The sequence below is a fragment of the Haliotis cracherodii genome, unplaced genomic scaffold, assembly GCF_022045235.1.
Source record: "Haliotis cracherodii isolate W230 unplaced genomic scaffold, xgHalCrac1.p SCAF_15, whole genome shotgun sequence".
In the NCBI taxonomy this organism is placed as follows: Eukaryota; Metazoa; Mollusca; class Gastropoda; order Lepetellida; family Haliotidae; genus Haliotis; species Haliotis cracherodii.
The window spans coordinates 35,581,556-35,608,063 of NW_027266270.1; the positions used below are offsets into that span (position 1 = coordinate 35,581,556).

Below are 26,508 nucleotides of genomic sequence, written 5' to 3' on the forward strand. Positions count from 1 at the left end.
GGTTTAATTCCATAAATCCGACTTTGAAAAGTACCCTTTGATGTAACCAGGAAGTGCTATGTTTATACTCATGTCTACACACATTGTTTTATTTTTCTATAAAGATTACCATTTATATATATATTATAGCTCAGCGCTATATGAAATTCCTATTTGAGTTCATCAAAACTGTTAATGCATACATTTTTTATATGTATTCATTTAGTGAGGCTGTAAGTTGAGACCAAATACTAGGTTTTAGATATCAGTACATTCGTGTTAACGTCAAGTTAAATAGACAACAAACATATGTTGCATGTTATGATGACTCTTAGTCCTTCATACAGCCCCTGAAACAAATATATCCAATACAGCCATACATGTCTATAATATTTGGCAAATCAATTACTGCAGTAATGAAAATGAAGACAGTCTCCGGGCTCCAATTTACTATATTTTATAACTGTAATTTAACAACTGGTTTATTTCTGTAAAATAGTTCACCTCAGAGACTAGATTAGTCTAGATGACTCTGACAACACAAGTCTTAACTGATAGGTGAGTGAGTTGGGTTTAACGCCGCTTTTAACATTATTCCAGTTATATCACGGCATGTCAGCTTTATCTGGAAGGAAAGCCCGAAGTGATGCCGGTTTTGGCCGTTTACTACTTTGGTGAAACCCACGAGCACGGGTATGGTGCTGACAAACCTAGAAACATAATCAGGGCGAACCGGGATTCGAACCCACAATCATAGGTTTCTGGCATGCTTAAGGGGTGCATCTCTGCACAGCAAATCGTAGCACCTTAGACGACTGGGCCACCCGTGCCCCCTGGTTAAAAGGTGATGCATACATGAGTTGTTCACTCACATGCCTGCTCATAGGTCAGCTATTTATACACCAGCCTACAAAGACTGAAGAATACTTCTAATATGAAAGAGGTTACACTGAGTAAAGAAGGCACCCTCCACTCTTCTCCCAACTCCCTACAAAGGTTAAGGAATACTACAGACACAGGCACCATCAGGTCAGCCTGTTTCGTAAAGGCCACGCCTCTTCACAGACCATCACCAACACTCATTATTCCAGACACATGTTATGCTGCACATGCGTTGCACATCAACCCGAGACCTGTTACCACAGCATCATTACATTGATCTTATTGACCCTGTTAAATTATCGTCCTAAAAGCCAAAGGTGCTGATAGGATGATTAATAGGGAATGATTTGGACCCAAAAGCAATCTAGGTGCCTGATCCGATCCTACAGAACACCATGTGGCCACATAAAAGACAAGAACGTATTTTGACTGGCGGTAAGTCTGATAGAGTACATAATAGGGGTGTCTGGAGGGCTCATTTCTGAGGCAGCCATTATGATGCCACCAATATCAAATAGCAATACAGTTTGTAATCACTGACAGGGTATAATAAGACGTAACATCTGATCTCTGCTTACTGTGCTTGAGTAGGTTGATCAAGATAGCAACTAGTATGTTTCATACTGATGTTACTTCAACATACTGTTTTTCATGAAGACATGAATAAATCATATCTGGAATGTGGATGACATATAATATTCCCTCTCTGATTTTTATGAATAATCTAAATAACATCCTAACTGACGTTTTTCTTCAACTTTTCATATTTTATTATCAGACAATGTTTTCTTTTTTCTGACCATTCAATGAATATTTCATCAACATATTTGGTATAACCAACAAATAACACACATTCCTGCAGCCTCTGTTTTCTTTTCTCATTCTATTGGCAAGGATCAATATTTCTCATGGTCATCTATCCTGCCTTGGCATTCTTGTTGGCTCTGCTGATCAAGTCTTATTGGGATAAACCTGAACACTATATTGAGATAAGTCTGAACGCTCCATTGCAATAAGTTTGAACAGCCTGTCCGAACACAATATTGAGATAAGTCTGAACGCTCCATTGCGATAAGTTTGAACAGCCTGTCCGAACACAATATTGAGATAAGTCTGAACAGTACATTGCGATATGTTTGAACAGCCTGTCTGAACACAATATTGAGATAAGTCTGAACGCTCCATTGCAGAATGTTTGAACAGCCTGTCTGAACACAATATTGAGATAAGTCTGAAAGCTCCTTTTTGTAACATGGTGATATTAGTTTTGTAGTAACAGTGCTGAAAAAACAGATGCCAGATTTGGGGATTTTTTGTCCCACATTTCAAACTGAACTCAAATAAAAAATACTCCTAAAAAAACATATCCTTTTACACTTTGAAAGCTGGTGAGAACACTTATATACTCCGAAGAAAGATGTGTGACTTCAAAAGGGGACATATTCAATTTGAGATGACGAGCGCATGGTTCCAATAGTGTAGCGTGACCTCATGACTTACTCCTTCAAGCAAACTGTCAGGAAGTGCACAAAGAGCTTCCTCAAATATGCAGTGTTCATATATTCAGTGAAAAAGTTCTACTACTTCAAACCACTGTCATAACTTAATTTCAGAGGGGGCACCACAGACCTAGTCATTTACGCCGCTGCAATTCACTGTGTAGAGTTGTGTCCCTTGGGCATACCAGAAACCTATGATTGTGGGTTTGAACCCTGGTTCACCCCAATTATGTTTGTAAGTTTGTCAGCATCATACCCATGCTCGTGGGTTTCAGCGAAGTGGTAAACATCTGGGATCTGCCTCACTTCAAGCTTTCCTGTCACATCAAGCTGACACGCTGTTATATCACTGCAATATTATTCCAAGCAGAAATAAACCCAACTCTTTCCATTTCATTTCAGAGAAGATTCATTATGACACTACTAATATTATACCTCATCCTTCGTCCTCTTTACCTAGCATGATCAAATTCCAACCCAGAGATGTTTTAATGAAGACGTATTGTTGCAATGGTAAAAGAGCTGGAGACATGTTCATCCCCTTCTCTCTTCAACAATAAGCTTCCTGCTTCACAAACGTAATTATTGAATATTAAGGGGAAAAAAAACCACTTAATCATCCTCAGAGTCCAAACCAAGTTTGAATGATTAAACCCTTTTTTCAAATCAGTAACGTTGGAATTTGTTCAATAATTTCTTTCTTTTCTTACACTTTTTTAATAAAAGATTCAGCATGTGAAAATCCCAGCCCAATGAGCCTTCAATATCGTACAAGGAGTGGATAGTCTGCTCCAGCTCTGCCAAGAGAGGTACAAATTCCATTTAGGAGTTGGGAATCTTCAACAAAATCTTTATAGAATTGAGTTGCAACAGAGGCATCAAACCAATATGGCAGCTATGACATAGCACCCGTGTCACATCAAAAGGACTAATTTGCTCATTTTGGTGTGAAAAATAAGAAAATTGACATTGCTCTCTACCAGGGCAAGCCATGGAGGGAAGCAACATTATCTGACCATTAGCAAATTCTTCAGATCAGCTGGGTGTTCAAAGTCGGACAGGATTCTCCTGGAGTGGAAATTCCGGAGATCAATAGTGATAGGAATTATCAACACTGGATGTTTTTATCCCGATAATTCACATCAATATTTCTAAATCTTCCTTCTTTTCAATGAAAGATGAAGGAGGAGAAACATGACCCTACAATTCTGAGAATATTTCAATAATCTGATTCGGCCTTAAAATGGCGTATTTAACACAAGATTTAACCAAAGTATAATTATTGGCAATTAAAGAGATGAAGTTACCATCTAATCTATAACTAGAGACACAATGCTTACTTCACATTAATCAACATGAAACATAAGATATATTTTTACCACAAATGTAATCATAAAATCTTGATTTTATTAGCAGGTTTATATTTAAATAATTATCATATTACAATGTAATCTTGGTAGTTGGTATAGTATACAAACATTAATATATAATTTTTCTTTCTTTTTTTTTTTAACTCAAACACTGACATAGCCAAGACCCTTCATGCCATAAACAACTGCAAAATATTGGGGTCACCAGCCAAAAATGACAATCTTGGAGCCACAGAAAATAGCACTGCATTACGAACTAGGAGCAGCTCCCTCACTGCCATTTTTTGAGAACTCACCAAATAGTTTCACTGACCTTGACCTGACTTATTTGGACCTGACAAAGCAGGGACTCATCCAAAAGAAGACCTATATTAAGTGTAATGATAAATACATTTATACTTCAAACCATAAACATATTAGTGATATATTTTTATCTCCTGACCTTGGGCTTTGACCTTTTTAAAGTATGTGACCCGAGAATTTCTAAGGTCCATGTGAAATAACTTGTAGGATCGTCGGATCGTAGGATCGTAGGATATAATCTAATATCTATAATATTGCAATAAAAAAACTACATTGCACAATTACCTCAAAGGTTACCTTGACCATTGACATGAATGCAATTGGTGAAATTTGTTAAAAAAATAGATGTAAAATAGTAAACCTTAAGTGTCCTGCCAGTGGAGGTAAGCCTCAGACACAGAAAATGTTATGGCAATGTTTTACAAATAACTGAACACTGACCTTGACCTTTGACGAATCGTAACCAAAACCTTTGAAAATAGGGCCCCACCCTTCAGAAGGTATATACCAAGTTTCATGACAAATGCATCAATCCTTTTTGAGAAAATGTAACCACAAACTCTTCAGTGAGATTTATCTGTCTTAAAAATTGTGACCTTGACCTTTGATCTTTTCATTACAGGTGCCAAAAGAATCCCCCAGGATCATTTGGACATTTATTGTCAATAATCTTTGTGTAGTCGGCCTCTGCTGAAATTCCAAGAAAATGCTAAAGCAAAGCAGTGTCAAGGTGCTATAAAACTGTATGCAATATCATTGGAGCATCAAAGTGTGGTGGCATTACACTGACATTGGGAACTTACAATGAATGACTTATTACCACATAAAGATCTAAATAAGATCTCAAATAATGTAGTGCTAAACCCCTGATGAAGGCCAGGGGAGAAAGCTTGAGACTAAGTATATTTATATAAAGATCTAATTCTGAAAGACATATGACCTAAGTTGGAGCATTCACAGTAAGTTTATCTCTTAACTGAATGACACAATTAAACCAACATAACCAAAACAAGACCTCCAGTTTTAGGGAAAGGGCTCAGAGCCCCATAAGCTTCATGCACAAAGCACAAGAAAACATGGTTCAGAAGATACACAGGTGCTCTCATTTCTAATACAGAATTGTAAAGTGATATAGCAATCAGGATCTTGTTCTATCAGCACATCATGTTTTAGTCCTAGCATAGAATGTCATGTGTGTTTTACTGTCAGAGTTCGGAGAAGAAGTAGTGTAATGAGCATGAACACAATACTCACTCAGACTTTATAAATGCGTAGTCTCGTATTGCCTCTATGACAGCCTTGAAGGAGATCTTGGAGGTGAGAGTGTGTCCATGGTAGATGACAGGCTCGTCGCTTGGACCGTCCCAGCAGTCAACTGGAACCAACGGACAACATGAGACATGGAACCAACATCAAGACAGGGATAGAAATGGGAGCTATGGGATTCTAGGTTAGAACAGGTCCCCGGTAACGTATGAGACATGAGACATGGAACCAACATCAAGACAGGGATAGAAATGGGAGCTATGGCATTCTGGGTTAGAACAGGTCCCCCGGTAACGTATGCTAGTGGAAGGCAGGGACTACATGGATCAGCTCTCAGATTTGATGACCATGATCCCCTGCCATACAGCTATAGTAGCACAAAGATGATTGTAACTCCCATACTCTAACATAGGCTTTCAAGGCTTCCGACAATTGTAGCACTAACATCTGTGACTTTGTGTACCTGGGCCAGGCTGATTGCAAGATTGTCTAGTCCAGGTTTGGTTATTTACAGGTTGCTGTCACAGAGCTGGAATATTGCTAAATGCTGCATTAAACAAAACAAACAACAGTTTGACTGTTGACTGTTAACAAATTCTAGCATACGACTTTATGGAAACAACTTCTGGTTTAATGCATATAGTGACGTTTCCATGTAGATTTTTACACTGTTATCAAGCTGGAGGAACTAGAAGTTGTTATCCATAAAGTTGCACGTTTTCCTACTTACTCACTACTCAATCAAACAGTTAGGTTTCCCTCTTACACACAAATACAACTTAACCAAGGCAGTTATATGCATATCAACTAATGATTTCCAACATGTCCAACTAATCTGACTTCAAAACATCACTAAGAATGTAAAACATAACAGCAATGCATGTTTCCCATCCTAGATTGTATCCCCTTGGTTCTCAATTGTACATACATGTATTTCAAAGGTTTAATTCAACATTTGTTTCTTATGACCCAACCATCCATAAAATTGACCCTAAAATTTGAAGCACTGTTACACAATGGATTAAACCCTCTAGAAACTGACCACAAGGGCTGACCACTGAGCTTACAAAGTGTTGGTACAGGTATATCAGTGGCACATGCCAATGTCTACTTCAAGCTCCTCAGTTCTTTGAGGAGTTCAATGGCTTTTTACGCACAAGTAATTCATGTCTCTCAGTCTGCCTTTCCACCTGTTTAACAGGGCAAAACATTTCTGTTTGTAGAATGCTGAGAGGCATTGCTGCACCACTGATTATTACTGAAGTTAATTTGCACATATATATGCAGTTCAAGTTTCAATGTCTGCACAGTAATGGCCCATTCCAAATAGAGTATTGTACCTTTAATAATTTAATAATAACAGCCCAAACTGGAAGATGTCATTTAATGTTTTAAAAGTATTTATTTTGTCTATAAGTTTGTCATGAGAAATAAATCAAGTGATAAATCAAAATGTACAAAGTGAGTGAGTTAAGTATTTCAATGATAGATGTGGAATGTATTTCAAATATATTATTAGCAAAGACAATTTCCAATATGGTTTACAAACTGGTGCAAAAAAACTGTGTTACATTCATGTCATTTCACAACAGGCCTGAGGATTAAAGCTACCAAGAAAATCACTGTCTCAAATCGATTGAAAACACTGTTTTTCATCCATTTATGTCTTATTTTTTAAAATACTATGCATATGCTAAAGGCATTTTCAAATCTTATTCTGGAACGTATTACATCCACACAGCAATTACATAAAAGGCAATGCTTCAGTCTAGACAGTTTTCTCAAATAATCCTTTCTTTAAATCATTCTCATGGTCAAAATACATATAATATTATCCTGTAAACTTTGCACAACGTTAAGAAGGTCTCATAAGTTATGCTTTCCTTGACCCAATAAATGAACATTGCTCTGTCCATGTTCACCCTCTACCTCTCGAATTTAATCCATCCCTGATATTACAACCTCCCTTGCCAAGACATGAAATTTCTCAAGTCCTGCCTAAGTAAATATCACCAGACAATGACACAAAGACCAGAATTGTATTTAGCTCAATACCAGGGATACATTCATGGGACTTTGTGTTAAAAATTGCCGCATTCAGACAGCTGATATTTACATCCTTCGAATTTAATCTGAATTGTGATTCCACAGCATTGGACAAAGCAGCACATTTCCCTCTCTTGCTCTGTACATAGAAGCTGCGAGTCCCATCGTTATCTGTGGCTGGCACGTCACTGCTTCATAGCTCTGTACCAACTGTAACACACACAGTAGCAACTGGGGGAAAGGCTACTCACCCCTCATGCATAGGTGGATCCCCCGGGGGGTCCAGGGAGTCCAGACACCCCCTTTTCAAAACCCAATGTAGTATGCTGTAGGCAGTAAAATTATCTAGAGAAAGGATTTTGATATTTTGGACCCCTCCCTTTTAAAAATGATGGGTCCACCCTTGTCATGTATCTAATTGTTGCTGACCTCTGCTAAAGTCTGATGGACAATCCCACTTTAACACCATAAACCCCAATTTGTGTCAGAAATTTTCATAATAATTTCTGACATCCTTTATCAGCACCCAAGATGATGATGTGTTTGTCGTTTAACACTGAACACACAGTGTGAAATTCAAGCTGTATGACGGCAGCATGGAGATAATCGTGTCTGGATCATTCACACTGGTGATATGACAAGCAGTGATCCACACCAGTGGAGTATGCCGTCACACCATCATCCAAGTCCCCCATTTTATAAAATGTTTGTATAAAACTGTATATCAAACTACCCTGGTCATACAGCCCTCACCAGCAGTACAAGTTGCTGGAGATCAGTTACCATGGAGTCCCCGCGGAATACAAGATCATGAATTCAAGTCATGAGTTCCTTGTCATAACGTGTACACAAAGGTTAAACATCTACGGAATCCAAAGCTAGAAATAACTAGCAATAAACCTCACAGACAGTCCCAGGGACCTTCATTTTCCAGCACTGTTTATGATGATGAACCATCAATGAAACTGCAGGGACTAAAGTATTTCTTATTTTTTTTCTTCTACTGGACCTATTGTCATTTTGGTTACTAACCATCCATTGATCCTTTTATTGGTCATAGCTGTTCAAGTCTGTATACTGTTTAAACACTTACTGTCATTGAACATATATTCCATCAGCTTCAAAATTACACTGTTATTTTGGGGTCATGTTTACAAGAGGATTTTCCAGAAAATTTACCCACCTGAATGTGGGACAGATCTTGTCATGTGATAAAGTCATGAGTTCGATATTTATTAAAACAGACAACACAAAGATCATCACAAATCAATTACTTCATGTGAAACATTCTCTGGGTTAAATGTAGACATATTCCTACACTGAATGAGTTGATAACGTCTATCCACTTGGGGCATCAGTTTTCAAGTAACTGGTACTATTAACATTGTTCGTGACAAAGCATCCCCTTTAGACCATCCTGCATATCGTTAAAACTGAGCCTGGTGACTGAGCAAATATTACTTTATATACAACTATCTATGGCAAAATATTTCTGGGATTAAATGTCTCAATGGAAGTGTAACAGTGTGAGTTAACTCCAAGATGTGGGTCTCTAGAATTTCCCAGCTGCATGAAGCCGGTGGTTGTCTGTGTAAAGACTGTGGTTTGTCACCTCTGCACAGTGAGAAAACATCAGGAATGTGACAACCACCTCCTCCTATAGATCAGATAGACCTCAAACTTCGAGGAGCATGAGTGTCCCAGTCGTATAAGGTGCCACTATTTACTGAGCAGAATTACATCCCTTGAGCAGTCCAGAAACCTATGATTGTGGGTTTGAATCCCGCTTCCCCACGATTATGTTTCTTGGTTTGTCAGCACCATACCCGTGCTTGCGGGTTTCACCTTAGTGGTAAAAATCTAAAACCTGGGCTTTCCTTTCACATCAAGCCGACACGCCGTGATATAACTGGAATACTGTACAAGGTAGCGTTAAACCCAACTCACTCACTCATTGATGGCACAGGCTGCAGACTATGCATCTGCATCCCACACAGACTAACCCAGGTGGCTCCTGTCATACACTCTGATGGTGCTGGATATATCTCACACAGGCTAACCCTATGTTGCTCCTGTCATACACTCTGATGGTGTTGGATGCATCCCACACAGGCTAACCCTATGTTGCTCCTGTCATAAACTCTGATGGTGCTGGATGCATCTCACACAGGCTAACCCTATGTTGCTCCTGTCATACACTCTGATGGTGCTGGATGCATCCCACACAGGCTAACCCTGTGCTGCTCCTGTCATACACTTTGATGGTGCTGGATGCATCCCACACAGGCTAACCCTATGTTGCTCCTGTCATACACTCTGATGGTGTTGGATGCATCCCACACAGGCTAACCCTATGTTGCTCCTGTCATACACTCTGATGGTGCTGGATGCATCCCACACAGACTAACCCAGGTGGCTCCTGTCATACACTCTGATGGTGCTGGATGCATCCCACACTGGCTAACCCTAGGTTGTCCTGTCATACACTCTGATGGTGCTGGATGCATCCCACACAGGCTAACCCTATGTTGCTCCTGTCATACACTCTGATGGTGCTGGATGCATCCCACACAGGCTAACCCTATGTTGCTCCTGTCATACACTCTGATGGTGCTGGATGCATCCCACACAGGCTAACCCTATGTTGCTCCTGTCATACACTCTGATGGTGCTGGATGCAGCTGAACCCGGAGCCTTGTTTCAGTATATGATGTAGTGCAGCTGGTGTAGCTTCTGTACTCTTGGCATATGACTGGATTTTTGTTTTCATAAAGAGATCCACCGTGGAATGCACCTGCTATTTTGAGTGAATACAAACCTATTCATGTATACTTAAACATATGCTTACTGTGGCTGGTGTGGTTGAGTGAGAGTGTACAGACAGTTATATGTTGCTATAACATTCCAGTCTGTAAAAAATCATGTTTGGACCAGGCAAACCAGTGGCCGACGGCTTGAGCATCGATCAGCACAATTAGGGCTCAATGCTACACAATCACAGGGCCTTGTTCCACAAAGCGATTTAGTGCTGCAACCATCATAAGCCAATGTTAAAGTAAGAGAGTGACAATCGTCTGAGATCACTTTGAGGAAGAGGGCCCAGATCTCGCCTGATCCTCAGATTTCAGTTTTGACCTCAGGCAATTCTACTTACTCAGCCCCAGGATCCCAACAGGTGTCTTGAAGGAGAAACTTTGGTTTGGACAAACTTCTGTTTACATGTATCAGGTTTTTGTACTTACGTTCAATACATCGACAGCCTTTCTCCAGAGCTCGGACATATCCCTCCACACTCGACGGCCCCTTCAGCTGATCTTCTAATAGGTACCTACAACACAAAGCATAGCATCAGTATCAAGCTACCAATTCATTATCCTCTTCACTTTCCTTTCATTTGGGTCAAAAAGTTCTTATTGAACAGTCGATGTGATTGTCTGCACTTTCTGCAAGCCAGGTTTGTTGCAGTTCCTCTTCATGCTTAAAAAGTCTGCCACAAAGAGGCAATTGAAATGAAGGAGATTGAACAACAGCTCTCACTAGGATTGGTTTTGTGAAGGATTATACTACATGTCTGAAGTGTTCATGATCTATACAGAGTAAGCAATGTACAGATGTCTAGCACAAGCAGTCAGTAAGGGCCCACCTCTTACTGACACCAGGTACCCTAGCTATTCACCAAGCTGTCTAGCACAAGCAGTCAGTAAGGGCCCACCTCTTACTGACACCAGGCACCCTATTCAACAAGCTGTCTAGCACAAGCAGTCAGTAAGGGCCCACCTCTTACTGACACCAGGCACCCTATTCAACAAGCTGTCTACCACAAGCAGTCAGTAAGGACCCACCTCTTACTGACACCAGGCACCCTATTCAACAAGCTGTCTAGCACAAGCAGACAGTAAGGGCCCACCTCTTACTGACACCAGGCACCCTATTCAACAAGCTGTCTAGCACAAGCAGTCAGTAAGGGCCCACCTCTTACTGACACCAGGTACCCTATTCACCAAGCTGTCTAGCACAAGCAGTCAGTAAGGGCCCACCTCTTACTGACACCAGGTACCCTATTCACCAAGCTGTCTAGCACAAGCAGTCAGTAAGGGCCCACCTCTTACTGACACCAGGCACCCTATTCAACAAGCTGTCTAGCACAAGCAGACAGTAAGGGCCCATCTCTTACTGACACCAGGCACCCTATTCAACAAGCTGTCTAGCACAAGCAGACAGTAAGGGCCCACCTCTTACTGACACCTGGCACCCTATTCAACAAGCTGTCTAGCACAAGCAGTTAGTAAGGGCCCACCTCTTACTGACACCAGGCACCCTATTCAACAAGCTGTCTAGCACAAGCAGTCAGTAAGGGCCCACCTCTTACTGACACCAGGCACCCTATTCAACAAGCTGTCTACCACAAGCAGTTAGTAAGGGCCCACCTCTTACTGACACCAGGCACCCTATTCAACAAGCTGTCTAGCACAAGCAGTCAGTAAGGACCCACCTCTTACTGACACCAGGCACCTTATTCAACAAGCTGTCTAGCACAAGCAGACAGTAAGGGCCCACCTCTTACTGACACCAGGCACCCTATTCAACAAGCTGTCTAGCACAAGCAGTCAGTAAGGGCCCACCTCTTACTGACACCAGGTACCCTATTCACCAAGCTGTCTAGCACAAGCAGTCAGTAAGGGCCCACCTCTTACTGACACCTGGCACCCTATTCAACAAGCTGTCTAGCACAAGCAGACAGTAAGGGCCCACCTCTTACTGACACCAGGCACCCTATTCAACAAGCTGTCTAGCACAAGCAGTCAGTAAGGGCCCACCTCTTACTGACACCAGGTACCCTATTCACCAAGCTGTCTAGCACAAGCAGTCAGTAAGGGCCCACCTCTTACTGACACCTGGCACCCTATTCAACAAGCTGTCTAGCACAAGCAGTTAGTAAGGGCCAACCTCTTACTGACACCAGGCACCCTATTCAACAAGCTGTCTAGCACAAGCAGTCAGTAAGGGCCCACCTCTTACTGACACCAGGCACCCTATTCAACAAGCTGTCTAGCACAAGCAGTCAGTAAGGGCCCACCTCTTACTGACACCAGGCACCCTATTCAACAAGCTGTCTAGCACAAGCAGTCAGTAAGGATCCACCTCTTACTGACACCAGGCACCCTATTCAACAAGCTGTCTAGCACAAGCAGTCAGTAAGATACCACCTCTTACTGACACCAGGCACCCTATTCAACAAGCTGTCTAGCACAAGCAGACAGTAAGGACCCACCTCTTACTGACACCAGGCACCCTATTCAACAAGCTGTCTAGCACAAGCAGTCAGTAAGGGCCCACCTCTTACTGACACCAGGCACCCTATTCAACAAGCTGTCTAGCACAAGCAGTCAGTAAGGGCCCACCTCTTACTGACACCAGGCACCCTATTCAACAAGCTGTCTAGCACAAGCAGTCAGTAAGGGCCCACCTCTTACTGACACCAGGTACCCTATTCAACAAGCTGTCTAGCACAAGCAGACAGTAAGGGCCCACCTCTTACTGACACCAGGCACCCTATTCAACAAGCTGTCTAGCACAAGCAGTCAGTAAGGGCCCACCTCTTACTGACACCAGGTACCCTATTCAACAAGCTGTCTAGCACAAGCAGACAGTAAGGGCCCACCTCTTACTGACACCAGGCACCCTATTCAACAAGCTGTCTAGCACAAGCAGTCAGTAAGGGCCCACCTCTTACTGACACCAGGTACCCTATTCAACAAGCTGTCTAGCACAAGCAGTCAGTAAGGGCCCACCTCTTACTGACACCAGGCACCCTATTCAACAAGCTGTCTAGCACAAGCAGACAGTAAGGGCCCACCTCTTACTGACACCAGGCACCCTATTCAACAAGCTGTCTAGCACAAGCAGTCAGTAAGGGCCCACCTCTTACTGACACCAGGTACCCTATTCAACAAGCTGTCTAGCACAAGCAGTCAGTAAGGGCCCACCTCTTACTGACACCAGGCACCCTATTCAACAAGCTGTCTAGCACAAGCAGACAGTAAGGGCCCACCTCTTACTGACACCAGGCACCCTATTCAACAAGCTGTCTAGCACAAGCAGTCAGTAAGGGCCCACCTCTTACTGACACCAGGTACCCTATTCAACAAGCTGTCTAGCACAAGCAGTCAGTAAGGGCCCACCTCTTACTGACACCTGGCACCCTATTCAACAAGCTGTCTAGCACAAGCAGTCAGTAAGGGCCCACCTCTTACTGACACCAGGCACCCTATTCAACAAGCTGTCTAGCACAAGCAGTCAGTAAGGGCCCACCTCTTACTGACACCAGGCACCCTATTCAACAAGCTGTCTAGCACAAGCAGTCAGTAAGGACCCACCTCTTACTGACACCAGGCACCCTATTCAACAAGCTGTCTAGCACAAGCAGTCAGTAAGGGCCCACCTCTTACTGACACCAGGCACCCTATTCAACAAGCTGTCTAACACAAGCAGTCAGTAAGGGCCCACCTCTTACTGACACCTGGCACCCTATTCAACAAGCTGTCTAGCACAAGCAGTCAGTAAGGGCCCACCTCTTACTGACACCTGGCACCCTATTCAACAAGCTGTCTAGCACAAGCAGTCAGTAAGGGCCCACCTCTTACTGACACCAGGTACCCTATTCAACAAGCTGTCTAGCACAAGCAGACAGTAAGGGCCCACCTCTTACTGACACCTGGCACCCTATTCACCAAGCTGTCTAGCACAAGCAGACAGTAAGGACCCACCTCTCACTGACACCTGGCACCCTATTCAACAAGCTGTCTAGCACAAGCAGTCAGTAAGGACCCACCTCTTACTGACACCTGGCACCCTATTCAACAAGCTGTCTAGCACAAGCAGACAGTAAGGACCCACCTCTTACTGACACCAGGCACCCTATTCAACAAGCTGTCTAGCACAAGCAGTCAGTAAGGACCCACCTCTTACTGACACCAGGCACCCTATTCAACAAGCTGTCTAGCACAAGCAGTCAGTAAGGGCCCACCTCTTACTGACACCAGGCACCCTATTCAACAAGCTGTCTAACACAAGCAGTCAGTAAGGGCCCACCTCTTACTGACACCTGGCACCCTATTCAACAAGCTGTCTAGCACAAGCAGTCAGTAAGGGCCCACCTCTTACTGACACCAGGCACCCTATTCAACAAGCTGTCTAGCACAAGCAGTCAGTAAGGGCCCACCTCTTACTGACACCAGGCACCCTATTCAACAAGCTGTCTAGCACAAGCAGACAGTAAGGGCCCACCTCTTACTGACACCAGGCACCCTATTCAACAAGCTGTCTAGCACAAGCAGTCAGTAAGGACCCACCTCTTACTGACACCTGGCACCCTATTCAACAAGCTGTCTAGCACAAGCAGACAGTAAGGGCCCACCTCTTACTGACACCAGGCACCCTATTCACCAAGCTGTCTAGCACAAGCAGTCAGTAAGGGCCCACCTCTTACTGACACCAGGCACCCTATTTGCCAAGTTGTTTACATAACACAAAGTTTTGTTTGTTTGTTTAATGCCGCACTCAGCAATATTTTCAGCTGTATGACAGCAGTCTATAGTATAATTAATCATGTATGGCCCAGAAAATCCAGGGACTGACATCATGAACATCATCCAACACAATTCACAATTAGTGATACAGACAATCATGGACCATCTGGAAAAAGTCATCATTTATAGGCGATTACGAGAAAATGAGGACCTATTCATCGCTGAACACCGACCATTGAAGGAAACTAATCAGATTAGGGTTCCTCATACAAAGGACCCATCCACAGGAAAATCTAATTTAGTATATTTATTTCAGTGTTTCCGCAAATGGCTATGGCCTATCATAGAATGGTCTGTGTCCATGCTGGGTGTATTAATGCTCAAGTGTTTGTTTAACTGAAGTTTTCCATGAGATATTGTCCCCATTATGACAAGCATAAACGCATCTCAGACTTTTTGTACCCGACAAAGATTGATAGGCCTTGCAATTAGTAAGTCCTTCATTATGATGACTATTTGAAATGACAATAAAGCCAGACTAATTATGCGCTATATTTTGTCTTATATTATGCCACCAAACTGATTTTTTCCGACTTTGGAAAAAACCCAACAAAAATCATATCTATAAATCTCCATCAACATACATAAGTATGGATCAGGCAAACCAGTGACTGACAACATGAGCACCGATCCATACCCTGCAGTGTCCGGGGACTCGTGACTTCTTGGCCGGTGTACCATCCTGCAGTGTTGAAAGTGTTAAGTATGGATCAGGCAAACCAGTGACTGACAACATGAGCACCGATCCATACCCTACAGTGTCCGGGGACTCGTGACTTCTTGGCCAGTGTACCATCCTGCAGTGTTGAAAGTGTTAAGTATGGATCAGGCAAACCAGTGACTGACAACATGAGCAACGATCCATACCCTGCAGTGCTTGGGACCTGTTCTCACCTGGGTCCCGATGGGACCACAAACAAGTCGAAAAACAAGACCAGATGCAAGCTGGCATGAACATTATCTTCACAAGCAAACAGATCATCCATCATGTTCTATAAAAGAAACAGGGTCTCAAACTCTGTAATTTAATACATTCTCTTAGACATCCCTACAATTGCCAACAGAGCTGGAGAGTTGGGTAGAGCACTACTTTGAACTGTATTTCAGTTATATCACAGCATGTCAGCCTATGTGGGAGGTAAGTGACATTTATCCCCTTGTTGAAACCGTGCTGACAGATCAAGGATGACAATCAGCTGACAACTTAGCAGGCAACAAATTGCAGCACCGTAGACCACCCACAGAAGTAGACTGGTGTACATGTCCAGCGATAGAAACTAACCGTTTTAGTCCACTCGTCCCTATAATGATAACAATACTAAACCCTTGAAAAAGGCAAATTGTTTCTTGTCAGGATACCTTTACTATTGGGCAGTTTGGTCAGGACTGTAAGACGAGTGCCAATTTCTAGCGCTGCATGTTTACATGTTACTTGAAAACAGAAACCATCCAACAGTTTAAACCTTTTCAGAACTTGTTTCTTCCCTTTTTACAAAACCCTCCCAAATAATATTACATAAAATAATACATAAAACATTAAACTACACAAATTTGAATTTAATTCTACAAAAACGAAAATCCTAACATGAAGGATTTGTCCTTGGTTAGGGTATCAGTCTATGACATAGAGATATGTGACGAGACAACTTCCCTGTGTATTTACGCCTTGGAGGACTCTTCTGCAGAACTGATGTATCAAGCAGCCCAGGTCACATGGAACATGGAGTAAACCTTGCAGTGCTTCCAAACCCACAGCTTCATTCATTGATTTTAAGTCTGATAGCTAAAAACTTCAGATGGGTGAAAAGCTAAACTGTGAAAACGGTGCCATTACTCACACATGCCCCTGCCCTGCAGAAAACACCTGTTTTTTTTATCATTAGTTAGATGGCAAATCTGTAGCAGGTCATTTCTGGTGAAAAATAGAAAACTTTGCTCAATAACAAACTATTTATCTTCTTGAAAATGCTTGCTGTTGAACTTCAAGTACAGAAAATGTAGATTATGAGTGAGTGAGTGAGTTTTTCACCATCATGACCGCCTGCATGAAGTTATCAGCTCTGAGGAATAGTGAGCCAGTGAGTATTGCATAACGCTGCATCAGTAATTGATTGCAGTTCATCACGGTGATGATGGTCGTAGTAGTGACCATGGTGACGGTCGGCCGAATAGGATGCTTCATTGACATAGAAAATATTAGAAGTCTTGAAGTATTAGCAACAAACATAGATGTTCTTGAATGGAAGAAATCCATAGGAAATACAGATATTCTTTCTATACTTTAAATCAAGAATGTTTAAACAATTTGCTGAACGAGGCAGTGATGTGCTCTTGAGAAATACCTCAGTTTTCACAGGGGAAAAAGACAATCTTGGATGTTGCCATTAAACTGGTAGCATGGTCTGCTGTTACAAATGCTTCATTACATGAAATTGTGCTTCAATGAATTAGAAATGAGATTGGTAGATTTGTTGCCAGTGTTTGCGCAATGCCCAAGGCAATTGCACAAATCAATTCCGTTTTTTCATGGTCCATTATCTCTAGTCGATAGTCACATGCAGAGAGGCTCAGGGAGAGTCTTCTTCAACGGAACTCGAAGAAGCAGAAAGGGAAAAGAATATTTAAATGCTATTCAAAAACAGTTTCTGACACATGTTTAGTTTCCAAGCACAGCAAATTACCCACACCAAGTTAAACCATATCCTATTGTACAAATGTCAGCTTGAAAGGTTTTACTTCTGACATATGCATTGTTGCAGTGTCCAATATCACTAAAGTGTGCATCAGATCATCAACTGCAGCATGACAGGGGACACTAGGCATCAGCTAACAGTTGCGACATATGTGGGGCATCAGGTTTCTGAATAACCCGGGTGAGGGAATGTTGTTTACGGCAATAATATCCATCCGTTGCATTTTAGAAGCTTTAGTATCAATGACGACAGACAAGGCAAGACAAATGCTTGTTAAAGATTCAAGCACCTGAACCCAAACAAGTGCTTGATGAAGGTACCAGCATCTGTACCGAAACAAGTGCTTGATAAAGGTACCAGCATCTGCACTGAAACAAGTGTTTGATAAAGGTAACAGCATCTGTACTAAAACAAGTGCTTGATGAAGGTACCAGCATCTGTACTGAAACAAGTGCTTGATAAAGGTACCAGCATCTGTACTGAAACAAGTGCTTGATAAAGGTACCAGCATCTGTACTGAAACAAGTGCTTGATGAAGGTACCAGCATCTGCACTGAAACAAGTGCTTGATTAAGGTACCAGCATCTGTACTGAAACAAGTGCTTGATAAAGGTACCAGCACCTGTACCGAAACAAGTGCTTGATAAAGGTACCAGCATCTGTACTGAAACAAGTGCTTGATAAAGGTACCAGCACCTGTACTGAAACAAGTGCTTGATAAAGGTACCAGCATCTGTACTGAAACAAGTGCTTGATAAAGGTAACAGCATCTGCACTGAAACAAGTGTTTGATAAAGGTACCAGCATCTGTACCGAAACAAGTGTTTGATAAAGGTACCAGCATCTGCACTGAAACAAGTGCTTGATGAAGGTACCAGCACCTGTACTGAAACAAGTGCTTGATGAAGGTACCAGCATCTGCACTGAAACAAGTGCTTGATGAAGGTACCAGCACCTGTACCGAAACAAGTGTTTGATAAAGGTAACAGCATCTGTACCGAAACAAGTGCTTGATGAAGGTACCAGCATCTGCACTGAAACAAGTGCTTGATGAAGGTACCAGCATCTGTACTGAAACAAGTGCTTGATGAAGGTAACAGCATCTGCACTGAAACAAGTGTTTGATAAAGGTACCAGCATCTGCACTGAAACAAGTGCTTGATAAAGGTAACAGCATCTGTACTGAAACAAGTGTTTGATAAAGGTACCAGCATCTGCACTGAAACAAGTGCTTGATGAAGGTACCAGCACCTGTACCGAAACAAGTGCTTGATGAAGGTACCAGCATCTGCACTGAAACAAGTGCTTGATAAAGGTACCAGCACCTGTACTGAAACAAGTGCTTGATAAAGGTACCAGCACCTGCACTGAAACAAGTGCTTGATAAAGGTACCAGCATCTGTACTGAAACAAGTGCTTGATGAAGGTACCAGCACCTGAACCCAAACAAGTGCTTGATGAAGGTACCAGCATCTGTACTGAAACAAGGGCTTGATAAAGGTACCAGCATCTGTACCGAAACAAGTGCTTGATAAAGGTACCAGCATCTGCACTGAAACAAGTGTTTGATAAAGGTACCAGCATCTGTACCGAAACAAGTGCTTGATGAAGGTACCAGCATCTACACTGAAACAAGTGCTTGATAAAGGTACCAGCACCTGTACTGAAACAAGTGCTTGATAAAGGTACCAGCATCTGTATCGAAACAAGTGCTTGATGAAGATATTAGCAGCTGTACCGAAATGACACATTGAAAGAGCAAAGGTAAAAACCATAATTTGTTTTTTAGCATCATTTTTTGTTCAGCATTTATCAATGTAACAGCTATGTCAGGTGAGCTTGGAAACAATCAAGTCTGGGTCAGGCAACTGAGTGAATGAGTAAGAAAACATTGATGATGGCATTTAAGTAACACACCATCAAAGTATCCCTGTATAGTGATAGCAGACACCAAGGATGTATAATCCCCTCTTCACAACATGTAGGCTGATCTGTGCAATAGACATTTTTTTACATAGGTTGAACCCCATTTCCAAGGACTGAATCAGACCTGGATCAGCTAAAGTACACTTCAACCCAAAGTATAAAAGGCTTTTTGAAAATGCATCAAATATTGAGATAAATTACACTTTACTAACAGCAAAGCATAATTTTTCTCACATATGGGATGAGGAGTCAATACCTACAACCACTTGTGGAGGCGGAGCATGTAGGCATCAACTACACACCTTATCCTCACTCGAGGACATGTCAAAGTTCTGTCAACATTCTTTTGGAAGTGAGTGGTTTGCACGCGATGAAAGGTTGGATATACCCTTGGGCATCACACCTCGTTTCCTCATTATAAGTGTCTCCTTCACCTGCATTCACAGCTAACAAGTAAGTTTGCTGGATCTAATTCCCCATTATCCTGTTTGGATTGCAGTATGTAAATTGGGATAAGTGTCACATTGAACAATATTGCAGTTACATCACGGCTCATTGTGGGAGGAAAGCCCCTAGGTGCTGATCAGGTGAGCTGATATGCAGTTTTACATCATGTTTAAGATTATTGCACTTACATAGCGACATGCATGCACTTTTGTGTATGTGTGTATATGTAGCTGCCTGTGCTTACAAGTCTGGATTAACGCCGGTTTTATAGTGCTAGCCCACTGAGTACCATCTTTTAAAGTCTTTTGGAATGACCTGATCCCAACCTTCAGTTTTCCAGGCAGGCCATGGAGGCGGTCAGTGTACATCAAGTATCAACCTGCTTTGGTTTGTTTGTTTATTTATTGTTTAACACGGCACTCAGTTCCATCAATATGACGGTGGTCTGTAAATAATATAGTCTGGACCAGAAAATCAGGTGATTGACATCATGTGCATCGATCTACACAAAGTGGATACCATGACATGCATCAACCAAGTCAGGGAACCTGACCACCATCCATTAGTTGCCTCTCTAGTACAAGTACTGGTAGCTGGAGACCAGTTCTAACTCAGGTTAATGGAGGCTGCCTGATTAAGAGGGGGTAGTCAAACCAAGATATAAATCGAATCAGATTATCATAATGGTAAAAATGTGTCATTCCAACTCATAACCAACAGATCCTGAAGGACTCAGATGTACCAAACCCATTCCTTAAATGACTGCACCATCTGATGAAGGCCCAGTGATCTATTCAATACTTTGTCTGCACTAAGCCTTCATAATTGAAGGCATTATGAAGGCTGCCTGATCAAGGGTGGGTAAGAGGACACGATCTCACGCTGTTATTCCTACTAAGAGATAAATCAGATCAGATTTGACAGGCCTTTCATCTCCAAACACTGTTGACATTTTAAAATTGATTCTTCTTGACACAATGGTGTCCTTTCAGTCACCAGTCAATATCAAGCAGTCTGATTGAATTTACCCAACATAAAATATATAGAGGGCCTGGTGATTCCATTATCTTGGGCAAACTTGGTCCTCACACAGACTCCACATCGGAACATCAGCACAGCGTCCTTCTGCACAAACACTGTATTCGCGAGGAGGGTAACATAGGGCAAGTTTTGTACACTAATTCTTTATCACAGTTTATCATAATCTACTTTCTTGCTTTTCTTATCATTCAATGATTTAAAAACTGATAAATTATCAATAATGTATAATTATGCTCACAGAATATTGCCTCATCTTCAGATTGGCTTTTCTTCAGATGTATAACAGGATTAATTGCATACTCAATGATCTCCACAGAGTGATGTACCTGGGTCGGTCTGCTTGTGAGACCTGGGGACTCAAAGTAATATTCTGGGGGTCCTAGACATAACAATGGGGGTCAAAGACATAACAATGGGGGTCCAACTGACATAACAATGGAGGTCCAATAGACATAACAATGTGTGTCAAAGACATAACAATGGAGGTCCAATAGACATAACAATGTGTGTCAAAGACATAACAATGGGGGTCCAATAGACATAACAATGGGTGTCAAAGACATAACAATGGGGGTCCCAAACATAACAATGGGTGTCAAAGACATAACAATGGAGGTCCAATAGACATAACAATGTGTGTCAAAGACATAACAATGGAGGTCCAATAGACATAACAATGGGTGTCAAAGACATAACAATGGGGGTCCCAAACATAACAATGGGTGTCAAAGACATAACAGTGGGGGTCCCAGACATGACAATTGGGGGTCCCAAACATAACAATGGGGGTCCCGGACATGTCAGCTTAATGTGGGAGGAAAGTGTGAAGTGATTCAGGTCTCTTACGTTTACCACTTTTGTGAAACCCATGAGTCTTGTTTTATGCCACTTTTAGCAATATTCCAGTAATATCACGGCGGAGGACACCAGAAATGGGCTTAACACATTGTACCCATGTGGGGAATGAAACCCATGAACACAGGCATGGTGTATTTCCGTCATATCTGCTGGGAGAAGTGCAGAAAGTATGCATTGTGTGTGTTCCATTCTACTGAGCACATGGCTGCTCTTTGATGGAGGAGTGAGTTAGTTTCACGCCGCATGTAGAAATATTCCAGCAACATACGGACATGAAACACCAACAATGGACGTCACACACTGCACACAAGATGGAATTAATCTGTGCTCTTCAGCAAGACAAGTAAACACATTAACCACTGAGCTACCCAACCACATATAGTTCTGTGAAACACAGCTACTACCACACAAAACATAACATTATCAATGGCAACAGACGACAGATCAGTGTGACCGAATCCTGGGTGAAAGGCAGCTTGTGTGTCATAGATACTAGCATACACGCAACTCTCCAACAAATTACAAGCATGACCATTATTTCAATGTACCCCTGTAGGGATTATGGTTTAGAACTGGTCCCCAGCAAGCTATGCTGGTCATAAGAGGCCACCAATTGGATCGGTGGTCAGATTCGATGACCTGGTACTTTACGTTTCATTGTACCCCGATGTAGAGGATCATTGTTCACAACATCAGTCACCGGATTTACTGATCCGGACCCGATTATTTACAGAGCACTGTCATGTAGCTCGAATATTGCTGAGTGCAGTTAAACAACAACAAACAACATTTTTGATGATACTGTGTCAGGTGTACATGTTTTTACTGCATGACGAGGTGGGCAGCTGGAGCAGGTGCTGGACAAGGAGGTCATGGTGTTCTAGGTCAGTCCACACAAACATCAGTGAAGACAAAGTGACAAGCCTGTATGACCTGCCTATATGAGTTTGTTTGTTTGTTGTTTATTGGTGTACTCAGCAATATTCCAGCTATATGATGGCAGTCTGTAAATAATCGATGACATCATGAGCATCAATCCATGCAATTGCGATACGATGACATGTATCAACCAAGTCAGCGAGCCTGACCACCTGATCCCATTAGTCGCCACTTCCAATAAGCATGCCAATATGAGTGAGTGAGAGAGTATTGTTTTACACCGCTTTTAGCAATATTCCAGCAAATTCCCGGCAGGGGACACTGGAAAAGGGCTTCACACATAGTACCCATGTGGGGAATCACCCAGGGTCTTCAGCGTGACGAACCACTAGGCTACCCCACCACCCCTGACTACAGGGCCTGCCTATCTATGTTTACACAACAAGTTATTAAGTAAATCATCTTGAGACCAAGCTGGCGGGTGAAACGCCACCTGACATATAACTGAATCATGGAGATGACGGACAGTACGGTTTGTCTTGGTCAACACGACACAAATACTTACGTGTTATGCGAACTGGCAATAAAATAATGACTTAGAGGCTGTGTCATGTCATGGCAGACTTTTTTATGCATTGGGTCAAAAATATCACATTCGTCAGACAGGAGGTATTCTGTGAAACCTGAAAGACAAAAAAAGAGACATAAGTAAAGACTACAGTGATATAATACTGACATTCAATTACCTAAAAAGTCAGGTTGACATACCCGATTCTTATAATGATATTCTTCTTCCGTGAGTGAGTGAGTGAGTGAAGTTATATATCAGGCTTTTCACCATCACGGCTGCCTGCATGATGTTATCAGCACTGAGGAAGAGTGAGCTAGTGAGTATTGCATAACACTGCATCAGCAATATTGCAGTTCATCAAGGTGATGATGATTTACAAGAATTGTCATAGCAGTGACCATGTTGACGGTCAGCAAAAAAGGATGCTTCATTGGCATAGAAAATATAAGAAGTCTTTGAAAACACCTTAACCCCTGGACCCTGGACTACCCATTTCCTCCCAGAAAGTCCTTCTAACCAGTACATAACACCATTTATTACCCACAGGGTTAGAAATAATCAAGTTCATAAAAATTGTATGTGCACTAGTGCAAATATCACTTCTTCCGTACCAGTGCATTGTGTCTATCATCTGGATGTCATTGTTGACGTCATTTGAATCTCATTGTGACGCGAGGTCAGAATGACTGAGATTGTTGACGTCATTCGACCAATTCTAGTTTTCTAGGACATTGTGGTGATCAGTGCATGTTTTGTAAAAGGCAGCTCAAAAGGAATAAGAAATAAAGGGTAATAAAGAAATTATTACACTCACATGTGTGTCATCTTTGTTTTACAGAGTGTCAGAATTCATGTTTTACCTTGCTCTCGCTTGTGAAATACAAGAATTCTGACATTCGTATTGCAAAACCAGTATGACACACATGCTTTATAATAATCTCTATATATACCACTGTAGTGTCTCCAAGATACAGCCAATTAATAGATATGCGCTGCAGCATCTTCAGGTTTCTTGGGTAATATACTGCAAGTAAACGTCTTCAATCTTATCAATGATAATACAGATGCAGACACCAACATATCCATTGACACACTATTAGCCTCATTAGGGTCAACGACCAGAGATTCCAACATTGATGGCTGGGAGATCCAGGGAGACAGACCATCATCATCATCATCTAAGATATGTCTCATCATACTAAGTCTTAGCGTACAGGCAGTATTCCTGTGTGAACGTAACTCCCATCTGTAGACAGTGCATATATAGAGTACAGGGACTTATTTAGGATTCTAAACTAAGACCCCTTGGCAGGCAAATTAGGAATAAATCACTATTTTGTTCCAATATGACTTTTTCTAAAATTCCTGTTTTCCTAAATTCATTGGAGTCTTAAAACTGTAGTTTAACAATTCAATAAAGTAAAACCAAGGATAAAAGTGCTTCCTTTATATTCATCATTTTACCAGTGCAAAACAAGTCGCTTCTACAAAGTCATTACACTAGTTAGAACTAGGATAGCATGAACTGGAAATTTTAATTCCAATTTTACTTACATCTGCTGCAGATCTGGGACCCGAGTGGCCTCTGAGCTGAGGAGCCCATTCCACAAGTCAGGTGAAATGGGGTTTAACATCGCGTCCAAGATTATTGCACTTATATAGCGACGTGCATGTACGTGTGTGTGTTTGTTTGGCTGCTTGTACTAGTCCGGACTGATGCCGATTTATAGTGCTAGCTCACTGAGATACCATTCCGCAGTTAAACATGATTACCCACTCAGACACAGTATACTGACTCCGAGCCGACCAGTCCTTATTTCAGCCCCTTAATGCCGAGCGCCAGACAGGGTAACAACAAGTACCATCTTTTAACGTCTTTTGGTATGACGCAGCCGGGGATCGAACCCCAGACCTTCCGTTCTACCACTAGACCACGGAGGCGGTTCCCCTTCCACAAAACAATAGTAGCTATATGTCTGTCACATGTCATGTTAAAGTGATGGAGTTATGCTAGTCACAGCACTTATAATGGTCACTTTGTGAAACGGGGAACAGGTCTGGTTAAGCCCGTCCCAAGAAACAGTGAGGTTTGACCATGCAGTAGGTTATATTTCTGCAGTGTAAAGCTGAGACGTCTTTTCGTTTCTGAAGAAAACACCACAACCGTTCATTGCTTCATGTACCACAGATGTGTTGAGTTGTGCGCATGCTTGGTTAAGGACCACACCTTGGACTAAATTTACAATGTAAATCTTTTATGTTTCAAAAACTTCCTATAAGTATACAGCTTCATATCTTTGATATTAAAATCTTATTGGTTGTGATTGCTGAGCCAAAAATCAAATATTATTCTTAAGCATGCGTACCACTTTGAGTTCATTCATGCTAAGCTTATGATATAAAAAACTTGTTTTATAAGCATGGTTTTGGAGAAGTTTGGCTCCATCAAGGTGTTGGCTACATTGATTTATTTATTGACCAATTTGTAAAACGCTGTAAAGATATTTATGTACAGATATGGAAAGATAATATCACAGCTTCCTCACAGTTAGACTTTAACAATCATGTTAAAATAGAAAATAGAATGGTTTGGAAGATTATATTTTTGAATTCACAATATGATCTTTAGCCAAAATTAGATGCTCTAGTCATACAGTACTTTAATGATAGGAATAGGTCAACAGTACAATATTAACAGAAATTTAAAATTATGTCCATTTTGCATAGTATTAACAGCAGAATCAGAATACCATTTCTGCCTCCAAAGTCCATTCTAAGCAGATCAAAGAGATAGCATTTTACCAAAATATTATTGTGTCCATCCAAACCAGCACAAACTTAGATGCTGTTCTCAAGCTCGAATCCGCCTTCACTTTACAGTCTAGTCAAATATATTTTCTTAGGACTTGAGAAATGCAATAAATTTTTTAAAGATGTCATTAATTATCCTAAGTAGTTGTACTGTCCACTACTGTACGTCATAAGGCAAACATCTTGGTGCTCTCTTTCAAAGATGTATATGTATGTGTGAGTATATACTTGAATTGTTTGAATTTGTTACTTAGAAGTTGAAGGATGACAAAGTAAACACAATTTATGGATAACAACTTCCTAAATACGGTACTGTAAAGGCGATGTTTTGGTATAGATCTTATACCA

At 41.6% G+C, this 26,508-nt stretch overlaps 1 protein-coding gene across 4 annotated transcripts in view; it reads right to left on the reverse strand.

Moving 5' to 3' along the window:
- LOC139462558 (inactive phospholipase C-like protein 2) overlaps window positions 1–26,508 on the reverse strand; it is a 220,729-nt gene that overhangs the window by 31,874 nt on the left and 162,347 nt on the right. For all 4 annotated transcript variants that reach the window (XM_071244378.1, XM_071244376.1, XM_071244375.1 and 1 more), the window contains exons 9-11: window positions 23,344–23,461; window positions 10,588–10,673; window positions 5,288–5,408 (exon numbers count right to left, since the gene is read on the reverse strand). In XM_071244378.1, the coding sequence (XP_071100479.1) occupies window positions 5,288–5,408; window positions 10,588–10,673; window positions 23,344–23,461 (325 nt within the window). The remainder of the gene's footprint in view (window positions 1–5,287; window positions 5,409–10,587; window positions 10,674–23,343; window positions 23,462–26,508) is intronic.